This window comes from Pelodiscus sinensis, chromosome 4, assembly GCF_049634645.1.
Source record: "Pelodiscus sinensis isolate JC-2024 chromosome 4, ASM4963464v1, whole genome shotgun sequence".
Classification (NCBI taxonomy): Eukaryota; Metazoa; Chordata; order Testudines; family Trionychidae; genus Pelodiscus; species Pelodiscus sinensis.
The window spans coordinates 120,041,643-120,057,348 of NC_134714.1; the positions used below are offsets into that span (position 1 = coordinate 120,041,643).

The 15,706-nt window shown below is 48.2% G+C and overlaps 1 protein-coding gene across 1 annotated transcript in view; it reads right to left on the reverse strand.

Moving 5' to 3' along the window:
- The window catches only part of CD151 (CD151 molecule (Raph blood group)), a 56,854-nt gene that overhangs the window by 14,638 nt on the left and 26,510 nt on the right, over positions 1 to 15,706 (reverse strand). Inside the window, exons 3-5 of the mRNA XM_075928238.1 lie at positions 10,852 to 10,955; positions 9,501 to 9,692; positions 794 to 868 (exon numbers count right to left, since the gene is read on the reverse strand). Of these exons, the coding sequence (XP_075784353.1) occupies positions 794 to 868; positions 9,501 to 9,692; positions 10,852 to 10,935 (351 nt within the window). The 5' untranslated portion in view covers positions 10,936 to 10,955. The remainder of the gene's footprint in view (positions 1 to 793; positions 869 to 9,500; positions 9,693 to 10,851; positions 10,956 to 15,706) is intronic.

A 15,706-nucleotide genomic window follows, 5' to 3' on the forward strand; every position in this document is an offset into this window, starting at 1 on the left:
ACTCCCTCATTGTGGTTTCAAGCTCAGCTGTCTGTGACTGCAGCAGACCCTGGGAGGTACTGGGAGCTGTGGTGGTGTTGCTCTACCCCTAGCTGGACCATTTCCTGTCCTTACTAACTCAGGCATGTTACTGTGAGCTTACTTGGTTTAACACGGAGCACTGCTGTTTGGCTCAGGGATGCGACCCCATGCTCCGGGCACCCCTACCACCTGACAGTCAGATACTGAGACTGAATGAAAGGTTGTGGGTCACTTGATGATTACTCTGTTCTGTTCATACCCTTTGAAGTATCGGGCATTGACCAATGCTGGAAGACAGAACACAGGACTAAATGGGCCACTCTTACGTGCTGCTTCAGGGGGTTGTACTAGATGGCACAACTGTAACTACAACTACCTGTGTTACCTTTATGGGCCTCAGAAGAATCTCAGGGGGATACTTTACTATAGACGTGAATCACTCCAACACAGATCTGCATAAGAAGGCATCACCGAGGGAGCGAGAGGAAAGAGATGATGTTTAGGAAGGAGCTGAACTGCATCTGACTCCCAAATACACAAATTGCAGACTAATGCTTTGTCAAATATTGTTTATTACCTGAAGTATTTTGTACCCTGGGGGGGCGGGGGGGGGGGGAACGGGAGGGGGAGAAAAGAGAGACGGGCCCAAACCAAACCCTAGATTCAAAGCCCTTAAAATTCTGGCTTATGCCCGTGTCTGAATAGAAACTGGATGATAGGCAGCTGCTCCCTCCCTCTCAAGTTTGACCCTCTTAGTTTGACATCCACCTACCTGTTGGTAGTAGATATAGGCCAGGATTCCAGCAATGATCTCAAGCAGGAAAATGCACAGGAGCAATATGAAGTACTGCAAAACAATGGTAAAAATTGTGTTGGTTAAAAGAGCTCACCAGGAAGGATGGGAGAGAAGTTAAATGTTATCAGGAAAAAGTCTTAACTCCATTAGTATTACTGTTTGTATTACAGCAGCTTTCAAAGGATTTGATCAGTATTAGGGGTTCATTGTATGGGAATAGGTGAGAATGTACTTTGAGACAGGCAGCAACAAGAGAGCTCATCAAAGAAGTGGTAGGTAGAAGAGGAAGGAAAAATACTATGGTACGGGTATCTAGTAAAGGGAAAGACAAAAATTACAGCTGAACTGGAGGAGAGATGCTCCTATTTACCCTTTTTCTTCTACAAGTACAAGGGAGTATCCAATGAAATTGAAAATGAGGTAACATTTATTGATGTAAAGATTTCTCGTTTTACATGGTGCATGCTTAGCATGAGGAACTTCACTGACACAACATATCACGAAGGCAAGAGTTTAGCATGATTCCAAAAGAGACAGAACACGGATTTGGACAAGAACAGCCACAGCTGAACTAGCTCGGATGAAGAAAACATCTAAGGTGAGGTCTATGCTACAGCAGAAGTCAAATTAAGATATGCAATTCCAGCTATGTTAATTATGTAGCTGGAGTTGACGTACCTTAAATTGAGTTTCTGTGCTGTCCACACAGTGGCAAGTCGATGGGAGCAAATACTCCCATCAGTTTCCCTTACTTCTTGTGAGCAGCAGAAGTACCGGCACTGATGGGAGCACCCTCCAAGTTCGATTTAGCAGGTCTTCACTAGACTGTGGCAGTGTTGCTCTTCCATGTAATGTAGGGCGAGCGCTTAGAGAACTAATTTTTCATGTGATAACTCAATGGGGTTAGGCGGAAACTACTGCTCTGGGCAAATAAATCCAGAACAGTCTATTGTCACAGGGCTTTTGCATCATTCTCAGCAGGCCGCATCTATACTTACCGTGCCGCAGATCGATCTTCTGACATTCAATTTAGCCCATCTAGTAAAGACCTACCCCACTGTGAAGACGGCACCAAGCTCAGGTTAAAGTACGTTGACTCCAGCTGCACTATTTACATAGCTGGTGTTGCATGCCATAAGCTGTTCTTCCAGGTCTAATATAGACCTGACGTGAAGCAGTTGATACAGCCCACTATCAAGCTATGTCCATACTATAGACCTTATAGTGGCACAGCTATACCATGGCAGGTGTGCCAGGGCAAGGTTTCCCCACATAGCCACTCTCTGCTGGTGGGACAGAGCGCTCTCCCATCAGAATAACAACATCACCCTCAATGAGCAGCTGTACCTCTCCCACCGACAAGTGCTGTCCCCACCAGCACTACTGTGGGTGAAACTTGTCAGTTGGGGTGTGTTGTTTCACACCCCAACCTACAAGAGTTTTCCAAAAGCCTTAGAGACAAGATTTGGGACCAGACTGACTCGGAGTCACATCTGGAATGGGTGTTTCTATGACCAGTTGGGTATAACTGTAATTAAATACAGCTAACTAGATTCTATAGATACAGCAGCTCAGTTGCTGATGCCACCCACCCCAAAATACAGCTGCACCAGTTGCTCTGTAGAAACTCAACACTAGCCTGTTAAGTAGGAGAGGAACATCGGACTGTGCCAGGTGATCAGAGGCCCAGAATAACCAGGCATCCATGGGGAGTGCTCTTGGAATGGAGCAGAAGCCAAGGAGGAAGCTGCTGCACAGAGAACAACGGCAGAGACTTGGTACTCAATGGACAGTCAGTTATTAAAAGGTGGAAACAATGCAAGTAGGGGGCACCATTTGGCAACTGCAGAGCTCCCTGCTTTGGGGTGGGAAATGCTCTGCTTTGGGGACCTTCACGAAGAACACAGCGTGCAATATCTGCACCCGAGTTCTGAATTGAAATATGCTTGTTACTCAGAGTGAATTCTGCCCTGTGTGCCACAACAGTCATGGTTAGACCCTGATAACGAAGCTTAAACTTAAGCAGTGCATACACCATAGTAGTACGTAAGCCCCAGAAGTGAGTTTCACCCACAGTTAACCATGGAGGGTTGACCTCCATCCTCAGTGTAGCTTTGTGAAATACAGGAAGCATGAACTGAACCGGGTGTCTCTTACAACCCTCGTGTCTTTTTAAAGTTTCAAAAAGTGTTCTTACTGCAATTTGAATGTTGGTGAAGGAATCACACAGACATCTCTGGAGACCAACTTGTGCTCTCTTGCTAAAGCGCCCGAGGCTGTAGGATCCTGCCATCATAGTCCAAATTATCTGAGAAAACAGGGCAGCATCCAGCCACCCTGCCCTTGTTTAATCTACTGTCCTGAATGTCACACTGCCATGGCGATGGTCACCTAAGTGGTTACGGCCAGGCCATTCTACAGTTCCATCATTAAGAGAAGAAAAGGGCCCAAGTTTGGGCTCATCCCGTAATACTCAGTATCATCACAGCACAGGCCCTGCACAGCACTCAGGACTGCTGCCTTCCCCACACACTGCCCTGCCAGAGAGCCTTGCACGAAGCTGGAGAGGCACCCCTAGAGGCCGGCGAGGCTCCATGTTCATTCTAAGTGTGGCCCTTCCACTAAGGTTGTCAGGTAGCGTCACTTCTGGTGGGGTATGTCTACACTACCCCGCTAATTCAAACTAGCGGGGGTAATGTAGTCATCCGCAGTTGCAAATGAAGCCCGGGATTTGAATTTCCCGGGCTTCATTTGCATGAAGCCGGCCGGCGCCATTTTTAAATGCCGGCTAGTTCGAACCCTGTGCCGCGCGGCTACACACGGCACGGAGTAGCTAGTTCAGATTAGGCTTCCACGAGGAGTATAGCTAGTTCGGATTAGAAGCCTAATCCAAACTAGCTACTCCGTGCCGCGTGTAGCTGCGCGGCACGGGGTTCGAACTAGCCGGCATTTAAAAATGGCGCCGGCCGGCTTCATGCAAATGGAGCCCGGGAAATTCAAATCCCGGGCTTCATTTGCAACTGCGGATGACTAAATTACCCCCGCTAGTTCGAACTAGCGGGGTAGTGTAGACATATCCTCGGTGATTTACTCCACGAGGTACCAGAGACACTGCCCCATGGGCACACGAAGAAGTCATGATGGGATTTTTGCCCCCTCCCTGATAGCTGTTCTCCTTGCAGCCTTGTGCTGTTCTGCGCAGGGAACACACTCATGATTGGTTTTGATAACTAGCTGTACCAGATAGGACTTTACACAGATTCCCTAGTGCTATCAAGCCTCTGCAATCCCCCCAAAGAGCCAAGCACCTTTGCCAATGCACGGTCTCTCTGCTTTGTGGGACACCCCCGAAATCCCAGTCATTAGGTCCCAAGACAGCTCTGCCCCCACTGCCCCACCTTCCTGAATGACATCGCATTCTCACACTCCTGGGCCCATGAAAGGAACAACATACCCCTGCAAAAATTCATGGTTAGCATGAAATAAATGCATTTAGGTATTGCCAAAAAACAGAACTGGAAGCCATCAATTTACCCTTGCATCACAGCTTGTCTTTTGCTGTGAGACACCTTCATTTCTCACTGACCTCCCCCTTGTGGTTTGAAGACACAGGCAATCAAAAACCTCATGCCCACGTGAGATTATGCCAATGCATAATCCTTATCTAGTGGGTCAAATTTCCTCTTTCACCCTCTGCGGGGCTTCAGCAGCTGCACGGGAGCGACAACTGGGCTTTTTCAGCAGGCTGGGTTGTACTAGAGTATACAATCTCAGGCATTCACTCCCTCCCCAAACTCCCCCCACTGGCTCGGAGTTGAACATTGCAAGTGTCTGCACATGCTTGTACAAGGTACCCATTCATACCGTGGGAATGAGTCACCCGATGGAGTTCTGGATAACCAAATGCTGGGCGCCGCACTAAGCGGAGGGTGAAAGGGGCAGAAAAGGAGAGGAACCCTCCTAAACAAAGGGTTTCTTTATTTTGTTGCAGCCCAGTTATGTAATCTCTCTCTGACATCATAGTGCTGTCAGGCTGCTGCATTAGGGGATAGAAAACAACCAATTAGCTGGAAAGTTTCTCTTTCCTTTATCTGTTTTCTAAATAGGGAGTGTTTTCTGCACCGATGTCAAAGGCATTCCAGTGGAGCTGGCATGTATCACAAGGCCTCAGCTCACCAAATTATCTCCCACCTTTAGCAAACAGGTTTTATCAGAGCCTATATATAGTGAAGGTTACTACAGCTACTACTCTGCACTCAGCTAGCCTCTGCTAAAGCTTCTTGCTATTGTCAGCCCTGCCTGGTTGTTTCATTTAACTGTTACAACTTTTAAATCAGAAGTGAAAGTAAGGTGGTGCACCCCAGTGTGCTGCTCCAGTAAGCACCAGCTGTGTAAAGGGGCTGGCTGGGGGTGCGCTGTAGGGGTTAGTGAGAGGGACTGGTGGCAGTAGCTGCCCCTATCTGACTGTCGTGGTTTGTCCCTAGCTGTCATGCTCCTGGGCAGACCTAGTGACTGCCGCGGCAGCCCAGCGGTGGTGGCCCGGCTCCATATCCAGCCACAGCTTCTGCCCCAGAGATCCAGCCCTGGCTCCAGCAGCCCCCACCTGGCCACAGCGGCCTGGCCCTGGCCCTAATCCTGGGGCAGGCCCTGCGGTCCAGCCCCACCTAGCTGCAAGAAGAGCTGGCGGCAACCCTTCTACTAGGGCCTATGGCCATACTGGACCAAACGCCCCCTATCTCAGCAGGTAAATCGTCCCGGGCCTGGCTAGTACTTGGATGGGTGACCCCCTTGGGAATCCCAGGTGCCGAAAGCAGCTTTTTCTCTGCTCGATGTCCTCATCCGGTTCCCTTGTTTTGAACCTACGACCTGCACCCCTTGGCCTTGTTCTTCATTATTTGTCCACCACAATTAGTTGGACCCTGGGTCTAGTCGTCCCTCCTGCAAGGCTGGGGGAGGGACCTCGTGCCTGCCCACCCCTCCCATAGTTTCCAAATAGCACCACTCTTCTGCTATGGCTGGGGTTGGAGGGGAGGCCACGATCTGGCTGCGGTGATCCTTGCCCAGCCTCTCATCCAACCACTTTCATCCAGATACAGCAGCCTAACCCTGATCGGGTAAGATAACGCACCCCCAGTCCCCTGCCCTACCTCCTGGACCCCACCACACACCCAAAATCCCCAGCCCTGAGCCCCTCATACACCCTAACCCTGACTTTTGCACCGCCACATCCACAATCCCCTGCCCTAACTCCTGCACCCCTCACACTCCCCAACCCTCTGCTTAAATTTAAATTTAAATTTCTTACAGGTCTTGTTGTAGAGCAGCACCCCACTGCCCACTATAAGCCACTCCCAAGTGAGGTGGGTTGTGACAGGACAGTACCTGTAAGAAATGTAAGTTACCTCGGGTTTAGATTATGCTCTTTGGGGCTGGACATGTCTCAGTCTGCACGTAGGGCAGAGCTGTCCTTACCCATACGCAGAATATTTAGCTGCATAAGGCACCCAAAAATCTGGGGCACCACTGGGTCATAATGTCCATCCACTTGCCTCTATGGAAATGGGGGAGGAGGGGCGCAGACTCCTGCTACCAGCAATGTCCCTCCAACCCTGCTAGTCCCCCGCTGGCTGCTGGCCAGCCTTTCAGGGGTCTGTGCCATCCCTCTTCCCCCTCTACACACACACCAGCAGCATCACAGTGGGGAAAATGCAGCAAGGTGGCTCTAGCTTGCGCTGCTCTCGGGCTGGGATGCTCCAGGGCAGGGCCCCCCATGCCCACAGGAAGCAGCGCAGTGCAGCTGTAGAGCAGTGTGAGCTCAGGCCACCTTGCTGCATTTTCCCTCGCCGCAGCTGGTGAGTGCAAAAGGGGTGCAGACCCCTGCTGCCAGTACTGACCCTCCAGCCTCACTAGTCTCCTCAACGGCCGACCCATCTCACCTCGTGTCCCCCATGCATCACCCCTGCTGAAGATTATAAAATCACATCTCTAAAAAACCATCATTCCCCCAGCCTGGACTGCCGTTGGTCACAGTGGCACCAGTTCAACAGTACCGAGTAGGGCTCCAGAAGTCTTAAGGACAGCTTGATGTGCAGCACCAAGTACAATGGGGCCTCAGCCTAGCTGTAGGCTGTGGATACAGCTGTTAACTAAATAGCCGCAAAATACTTTCACCGAATTCTCTGTCCCAAGGGAGTCAAATATTTGAGAGAGGTGTTATGACTGTGGGAATAACAAGGGCTGCCTTTCATTTTCTACCGTGACAGGCTCCTGCTTTTCTCATGTGCACTCTGTTGGTCTCCACATGATTGGAAGACCGATCACCTTCTAATGAGCTATGTACTCCAATAGCAGTATTTACATTACGTTCCTAAGTCTCCACTACATTTCCCCTGCTTTATGCTATTCCAGACACATAAAGCATGATGAAAGCTGGCAAAGGGGGAATCCTAGGTGGGAACCTTACAGCATGTCAAGCTTTGCAGTCCATAGGGACATCTCAGGATGTGTGGGGTTAGCAAGGGCCTGACGTGAACATTCCTGTGTCCTGGTTGTTCTTGTATATTGCAATGGTCTGAACTCCATTTAGAATAGGTCTTGGGGTTGCTCTACCCTATGCTAGGGACCAGAGGACTCCCTGGCCCACTGCACCATCTGGGGGACTGAAACACAGAGACAGGGTGAACCATCACAAGCCAGACTTTGTGCCATCACAATGGGCCCTGCTCCTATTGCTCTTGCTCACATGAGCATCTCTCACTGTAGGCCTGGAATCCCTGGGAGCAATTGTGGAGTCCTAAGTATGTGGACCACTGTGGCATCACTGAATGAATCAGGCTGGCTGCGAAAGAGAAAAATGCTCTAAACAAATATCCTGTTAATCAGCAATAAGAAATGAAACAGAAGAGTACTGAAGTGGGTGTGGAAAAAAAAAAAACTTACCAGTTGCTCTAATGCAGCTAGAATATACCTTCCTGGCTCAAAACCCCCACGAATGCACATACACCCCCCGATTGACATCTGAAATCCTTGCAGTTTGATTTAAAGAGCCTCTGGAAAATTACAGGAAACCCTCCCCATTGTGGCGTACCTCTCTATGTATATGGCTCTTTGGTACAGAAAGAAATTGGGACACACTGGCACAGATGCCTTTTTCTTTGTTGTAAAGATGTCGGGATTACTGGCTGAGCTCAGAGCTGGCAGAAGCCGCCAGCCAAACCAACTGAGCCCCGCTGAGCACAAAGTATTTCTTTTGTGGATTACTTAGTATCAACTAAACCAGAGGAGAGGATGGACAATAGATCTGTCACAGGCAGCCACTCAGAGGGGAGAAGAAAGGCAGAGAACAATCTTTTTGTTTCCATGAGACAATTATTAGTTTTCTGTGTCAGAATAACAAAGAAAACCCCATCAGATTGTCATCTGTAAATTCTGGCAGAGAAAGAAAGACAAAAGGGAGATGAATGGAGCTCTTCAGCACACTGAATAATTGTGCTGGTGCCCAAAGGAACTGCTAAGGGCCAGGAGCCAAATACCATCCCTCAAAAACCAAATGAACAAACCACTAACAAGAGCTCCTGAAAGCCTGTCACAGGCCTCATAAGGGCATACTCCTCATATTTTCACTTCGCACCTGCACCCCACAAAGTAGGATCACAGTATTGCTCATTGCTCCTTTCCCTCTCCCCCCCACCAGTCTCCAGTGGACAAAGGAAGGGGATAGGCCATTCAGGTCAGAGGTAATTTGCAAAACTGAAGGAATGGCTACGGCACAGTGGAAGTGTTGCTCTTTGTAAAATGACAATGGCCCTTTGCTTTCAGTCACTACACTCAGCACTGCAGATGGGCTGCTTAGTGAACCACTGTCATGGCCTAGAGACCATAAAGGAGAGTTGAGAGGGAGCTGGTGAGAATTAGGGCAAATCTATCTTTAAAACACTGCAGCTGCCCTGAAGCAGGCGAGCTGCTGTAGTGCTTTTATGAAGACACGACTCTCCCATCTAATCCACCTCCCTGAGATGAAGTAGCTATGTTGACGGGGAAAATTCTCCTGCCAAAAAAGCACAGTCTACTAAGAGGGTTTGGTCAGTATTACTACATCACTCAGGGGTGCTGTGAATTTTTCACATTGCTGAGCGATGTAGGTACTCCAATATAGGCCTGTAGTGTAGCCCAGACCTGAGATTATTAGGCTGGTCAAAAAATGTCAAGTGATGGGGAGGTTTTTTTTAAAATAAAAAAAAAAAATTGAGGTGAGAAAATTTGTTTTTAAACTGCTAGAAATGTTGCTATACGCAACAAACCAATGTTTTGCTGTGGAATCACAGTTACTTATTTTTTGGTTTTAGATAGCCCACCTTGCTTTCTCTCCCAATTTTATTCCCATTCCCCACCCTGAGCAGTCCCCTTTGGAAATGTTTTGGCATGCTGAGATGAAAGGTAGCATACAATTACGATGTAGCACCTATTGAAACACACAGAAATCAACACATTCTCTGGGTGGGACAGAATGAAAGGAAGGTCTCCTTGGTAAGACAGACCATCTATCCCAACTAGCAAGAGCAGGACGGTCAGGGGCTAAGGAGTCACTGGTACAGCTCTCCAGGGGGAAAGAGATGTAGCTCTCTGCTCACATGCACAAGACATTCTGCGCCCAGTGCTGACCCAGGACACACAGAACGCTTACCACTCTCAGCAGGTTCCGTCGCTCTTTGAAGGTGGCGCAGCACCCAAGGACGCCAGTAACCATGACGACAATCCCCGCCACTATCAGGATGTAGGTGGTTGCCATGTACGTGTTGGAGGACAGGAGACTGATGTAGTCGCTCTTCTCAGCCAGGGTCCAGATGCCCACTGCCATCACGGCCCCGCCTGCCAGCTTAATAAAGAGGCAAGCAGGTGAAAGGCATGAGAGGTGGACATGTCCTCTCTCCTCAAGAAAGGGACACCCACCCCCTGCTCAGCTACAGGGATCAGATTTAAGCCTGATCCAAGACCTATTCAAGTCAAGGGAAAGACTCCCATGGATTTCAATGGGTTTTGGATCAGGCCTTAAATGAAATTGATTCTTCCTCTCCCCTGGTCTCTCAGGGCCCCACGGTGGTTCAAGGGGGAGAAGGCACAATATTTCAGCTGGAAGGGGATGCCAGCTGGCTGAGGTGGAGAACTTTGTAACTGGAGTTCTATGTCTCCAGGTTTAATCAGGCTCTTGGCTCTCACAACTGCAGAAGTGCCACCTAGAAGCAGAGGGTGGAGGAGAGGGTGAGGCTGCTTTGCACCCTTGCTGGCTGACCAGGAGTGACACTGATCACTTCTAAACGATATCTATGTCTAGTACCAGAACAGAACCACAGGAGGGGACAGCACTGCAAGAAGTGAGACGCCTGGCTAGTTAAACACCAATGAGAATGAATATTAGCACAGGAATAACCCCAAAGTGGAGGCACGTTACATGAGCCAACGTCTCTCCTTCAGGCTGCTCTTCCTCTTTACGGACCTCATGTTCACTAGAGAATTTTACCTGGTTGCTAATTCACAGAGGCAGCCCACAATTCATTCCGTTGTAAAAGCTAGCCTGCGAGAAAAACTCTAGTGCAGACATAGCCACAGTGATTAGCCCCATAATCCCAGCCTGCCCATCTTCACTGCGCTGCCAACCTGTGCTATGCTGCCGGGCAGAATGAGAGAGGAATGAATGAATGCTATCCTTTGTCTATGGTCATCTTCCACTGAAGTGGGCAAAACAGCTCTTTTGCAGGCAACCCACTGCTGATGATACTTGATCATTTTAGGCCCTATTCCTAGTCAGGGAGGTTATCATCCTTCCCCTAGTGTTGGCAGAATGGGTCTAGACACACACCTCGGGTGAAATCCTGGACCTACTGAAGCCAATGGGTGTTTTCGCCATTGTTTTCAGTGGGAGCAGGATTTCCCCTATACCATCCATCCCACCATCCAGGTCACAGAGACAACAGCTCTAGCCCTCGACAATGGAGGTGGGGAGGCACACAAGTGGAGTGCGGGAGCTGGCTCATTACCCAGAAGAAGAAGTTAAAGATGAAGAGCAGGTATTTGAGGCAGATCGTGCCGCACGTCTCCTTCTTCTCTGTGTACTCACGCATCTTCCCGGCTCAGTGGGCCTCTGAAATGTGACACAATGAAAAAAAAACTGTTAAGTTTCTCCATCTCCCACTAGGGTGGCATCACAGCTCTCCTCTTGAAAACAGCAACCGCTTCTCCAAGCCAGTGCGGAGGTGCCCACCCAAAGAACCCCAGCCAAGTGACTGATGAGGTTCCAAAAAGAGCTGTAAAATGAAGACTCCTGTATCCTGATTGTCATGCTAACCCTCCTAATAGAATCAAAGAGAGGCTGTGTAATCAACGCATCTTACTGTGTTACCTCCATCCACCTTCCCCTCACTCCTCCTCCTGCTTGGTAGGCACACTTCTTTCAGCTCATCTTCAGTCGGATTGTAACGTCCTGGACTAGAGACCATGTCTGTCCACATGTGTTCATAGTGCTTAGCACAATGGGACCATAATCCTGACTGGGACATTGTATTGCTACTGTAATAGCAATCCTGATCAACACCACAGTAAGGAAACACTGCAAGAAGAAAATGGATACATTTCCTCCCACTCCACACGCATACACCCCTTTTCATTATTTTTTCCAATCTGAACAAAAGAAATGCAAATCCCAGGTAGTGTTCCCACTAAGATTTTCCATCCATGAGCAGAGTAAGTTTTGTCTTGTGCACCAATATTGAGGTCATGTGCGCTTGTTTGGATGTGTGCATGGCACTCACCTGTTACTAACAAATTTTATATATACTATGGAAGAAAGAAAGAATACTAAAACAATAGCTCACAACTCTGAGTAGTCCCAACATCAATGGGACTATTCACAATAATAAGCACTTTGCTAATTAGTGGTAGCGTAATCAAGCTCCAGCGAATAGTATTTGAAAGTCATCAGATATAAAATGGCTAGTCAGTAGCTTATGTGAAAAGGAGTCTGTGGTCTCAGCTGATAACCTAGAGGACAGGTGTCCACATTACATAGTACCTGTGGCATTGCAAGTTATGGGCAGCTGCAACGCAAAATATAAATTGGGATTTTGAATTTTTATGCTGTTTGAGGATATATCATAAAAGCCTGGATGGTATTTTTGTTTGTTTTTTGAATTTGAAATTTAGGTCTTGAATACTCAAATTCTGTAGGCAGCTGGTGAACCATTTTTTGTTTTATTTGTAATTCCATGATATTAAAATGTAAGCAGCGGAAGGTGGTGTAAGATTTGGTGTTAACTAGTGTTTACCTATTTTTTTCGGGAGAGGGAGACAGGGTTAAAAATATATCTAACTCAAATATACAGGACAAGTGATGTGTTTGTTAAATATTAAACACACCCATCATTTCAGTTCAAGTTTGAGCCTTCCGCCTGTATCTGAAACCTCCCAAAGTCTTGTCCTAAAAGCAGGAACAGCTTATCTAACATTCCAGATTTCTTAACATAAAAAACAGGCACAAGACAGAGAGAGAGAGAAAACAGATTATCCTTTAGCTCACCAGAGGAGAAACCTGCATTTCTATTTGCTTTACATGGTAGTTCTACTTAATGCATTAAGATTTACTAAGATATTTAGCGGTCTACAATGTATGAATATTCATGCAGGTTTGACTAAAGTCTGAATGTTCTGTCCAGCATGCACTGAGCTGAGTGTGAAACTGAGGATATATTTATCTATGTGCATCTTTTAAAGTCCTTGAGGTACATTTTCATGACATTACAGATAAAGACAGCAAAAGTGTCTTTACCCTTAAGTAGCACCTAACATACTATTATTAAATGTTATGTTCTTTCAGAAGATTTACAGGATCGTTTAAGAAATCAAGCATAACTCTTGACACATTTGCTCAGTCTCAAGGACTCTCACTTTCTTAGTGTCATTAGAATGTTCTATGAGCCCTAATTACTACTTTTTTCTTCTAAATGGAAACCTATATGTTACAAGATTATCTGTATAGTAAATTAATATTTGGTTTTCCCACTTCTTCCACAATATTGTTCCACAAACAAAACCCCACATACTTCAATATAAAAATCTAGTAAGATTCTGTCAACAGAAGACCAAAATCACAAACAGGCAAAGTACAGAAGTATGTTAAAAGTTGTTTATAATTTAAGAGAGGCCCAAATTAAGATTCTAAAACCAAACACCTTTAACATTGGGATAGGGCTGGAGCCAGAGTCGTGAGGTGACTTCCTGGCTGCTCCCACCACACGGCTCCTCCGGCCACGCCCTCCCTACCCCTCTCCCCACACTGCCACAGCAGGCCCCAGCCCCCTGAACAGGCCCTGGCCCCCTCACCACACAGCTGTGACAGGCCCTGGCCCTCAGAGTAGGCCCCATATCCCCCGCCACACGGCAGGCCCCAGCCCCCCACCGGAGCAGGCCCCTTCACCACGAGGCCTCAGCCAGCTCCCCGGCCCAAAGCAGCTGTCTACTGCACACCTTACAGGGAACTATGGTCCCAAGCCTTTTCCAAACTACATCCTCAACCCAGATCAAACAGGAATAACTCCCAAGGTTACCAGAAGGCTTTCAAAAAAATACCAGACATATGTGATCTCAGAATGGGAGGGGGGAGACCGGCCCGAAGGGCAGGCTGGGAAGGGGTCGGGAGGAGCGGGGATGGCCAGGGGAGATCGGGGGAAGCAGGGCTAGCTGGGAGGGGGTCAAGGGGAGTGGGGCTGGGCCGGGGGGGGGGGGGGGACACCAGTCGGTGGGGAGCGGGGCTGGCCCGGGCGCACGCAGATCCTGGGGTGCTGCCCATCCCGTGCCCAGCCCCTTCCTCCTCCTCTACTACGTAGCTGCGTACTGCCTGGCTGGTAGACATGCTCACGCAGTACGCAACTACGTACTGATACTCATGATAATAAATAAAACTTACTTAATTAGAACATATCGGACATTTATATGTCCGGTATTTTCTCAATTTGTTTCCTGGACAGAAAGCTCAAATACCAGACGGTCCGGTTCAAAACAGGACACCTGGCAACCCTAATAACTCCATGAGAATGTCAGGTAATGGAGATGAATTACTTGGACATGAAGAAGTCAGTGTTATTCAAGTGTGATTCACCCTTGGGATAAAAATCCTGCGGTCCTAGCCAGATGACTCAAGTCCCTTCCCTGAATTCTTCCTTACTCTCAACCACCATCTCCAGCAGGAATTGTTGTACCAGTCACACTGACTTAGACCCCGGGTCCATTCAGTCCAGTCTCCTGTCTCCAACAGAGAACAGCACCAGCTGCTTCTGAGGAAGGAGTAAGAACCCTGTAGCTCACAATTATGGATACCTACTCCCTAGCAAAGTCCCTTCTGTCCTAACCTCCATAATTTAATAGAGGTTGCTTCAACTCCTTAAGCAGGAGGGTTTATGTCCCTTCCAAAACTCCTGGGCATTTTTAATGCTTACTATCATAACTCTGGACCTGTTAGCCGTACAAATATCCAATCCTTTTTGGGGATCCTGCAAAGCATTTGGCCCAAGACAGATCTTGTTGCAATGGTTTCCAATGGCTCATTGTGTGTTATCCTTTTCCAACTCAGTACCACCTTACTTCTCCTACAGCTCAACTTCTACACCCTTTCTTGAGACACCTCTGGCTCCCAAGGTTAATTTTAACAAGTTCCAGAAGAGAGAAACACATGCAAATTGGATTCCCATTGGCTGCTGGTCATCGCGGATGCATATTAGGTTAGAAATGCTGGTCGTGAAGCTGGGCCCATCTCACTGCAAAAGGTTGAAGATCTGGTATGTTTCTGATCAGTGTGACCCCACTGCAATTCACTGATCCCAGCTGAGGATCTGGCCCTTTCAGGAGAAACTGATTTGTCATCTGTGCGTGGAGTGGCTAATTGTAAAGTATTAGCAGGGACATCAATATCTGCACCAGTTGTACTGAGGTTATGTTCAGCCCCAAAGAATCAGCCCCCCCATCACAAGCGATGGCAGATGGAGACCTCCCACCTTCTCTCTTTTTGATGCAGGATGTGTCGTGCCCAAATCAAATTGCCAGGAGTCCCCAAAGCAAAGATCAAGTGTTCAGGCAGCCTTTCCCTCTTCCCAACAGAGCCCAAGTTAGTGCTTAGGTAGGCGATGAAAAGTCCAACCTATGGAATTGCACTTAAGTGCAAACCCTTCCTGGAGACACACTGCACCATGCAAGCCCAGCCCATCTACTCTGGGGGTCTGCAGCAGTGCAAAAACCTCCCCAAAACAACCCCCTCGAGACGGCTCTAGCTTAGGACCTTCATTTTTTATGTAATAAATACATGGATAATGTACATGCAGAAATGGCAGACTGGGGGCATGGCTGGATCCAAAGCTGCTCAGGTATGAAGTTGTGGCCCTTTCAGACTGTTCCTGTTTATGGTCAGTCCAAGGCTCTCTTCCACAGTTGCCGGTCAGCTGTTCCTCTCCCCAGCTGTCGCCCTGGGGCTCCTTTACTTCGGACTCCCTTTGGAGACCACATGGAAACTGCAGCTAGTGCAGAAAGTAGCTGGCCACTCCCTAAACCACTGAGGCTCGTTGAGACTGCCTAACCCTGTGCTCAGTACATAGCTCTGGCTGCCATCCAGGCTATGAACTGCAAGTGTAACACCGACGGGGGGGGGGGGGGGGGGGGGGGGGACCGAACTCAGGACCTCTGGAGCTTAATGCATGAGTTTCTACTCTACTGCATGAGCTAAAAGTCAACGGGCTCTCAACTAAGGCTGAGTAGAGCAAACTCATTCTCTCTCTAGTGGTCTGCGTGTCATTACACGGGACAGTGAATCACACCCAGCCAGTGTGTGGGCTGCACAATCACCATCCCAGC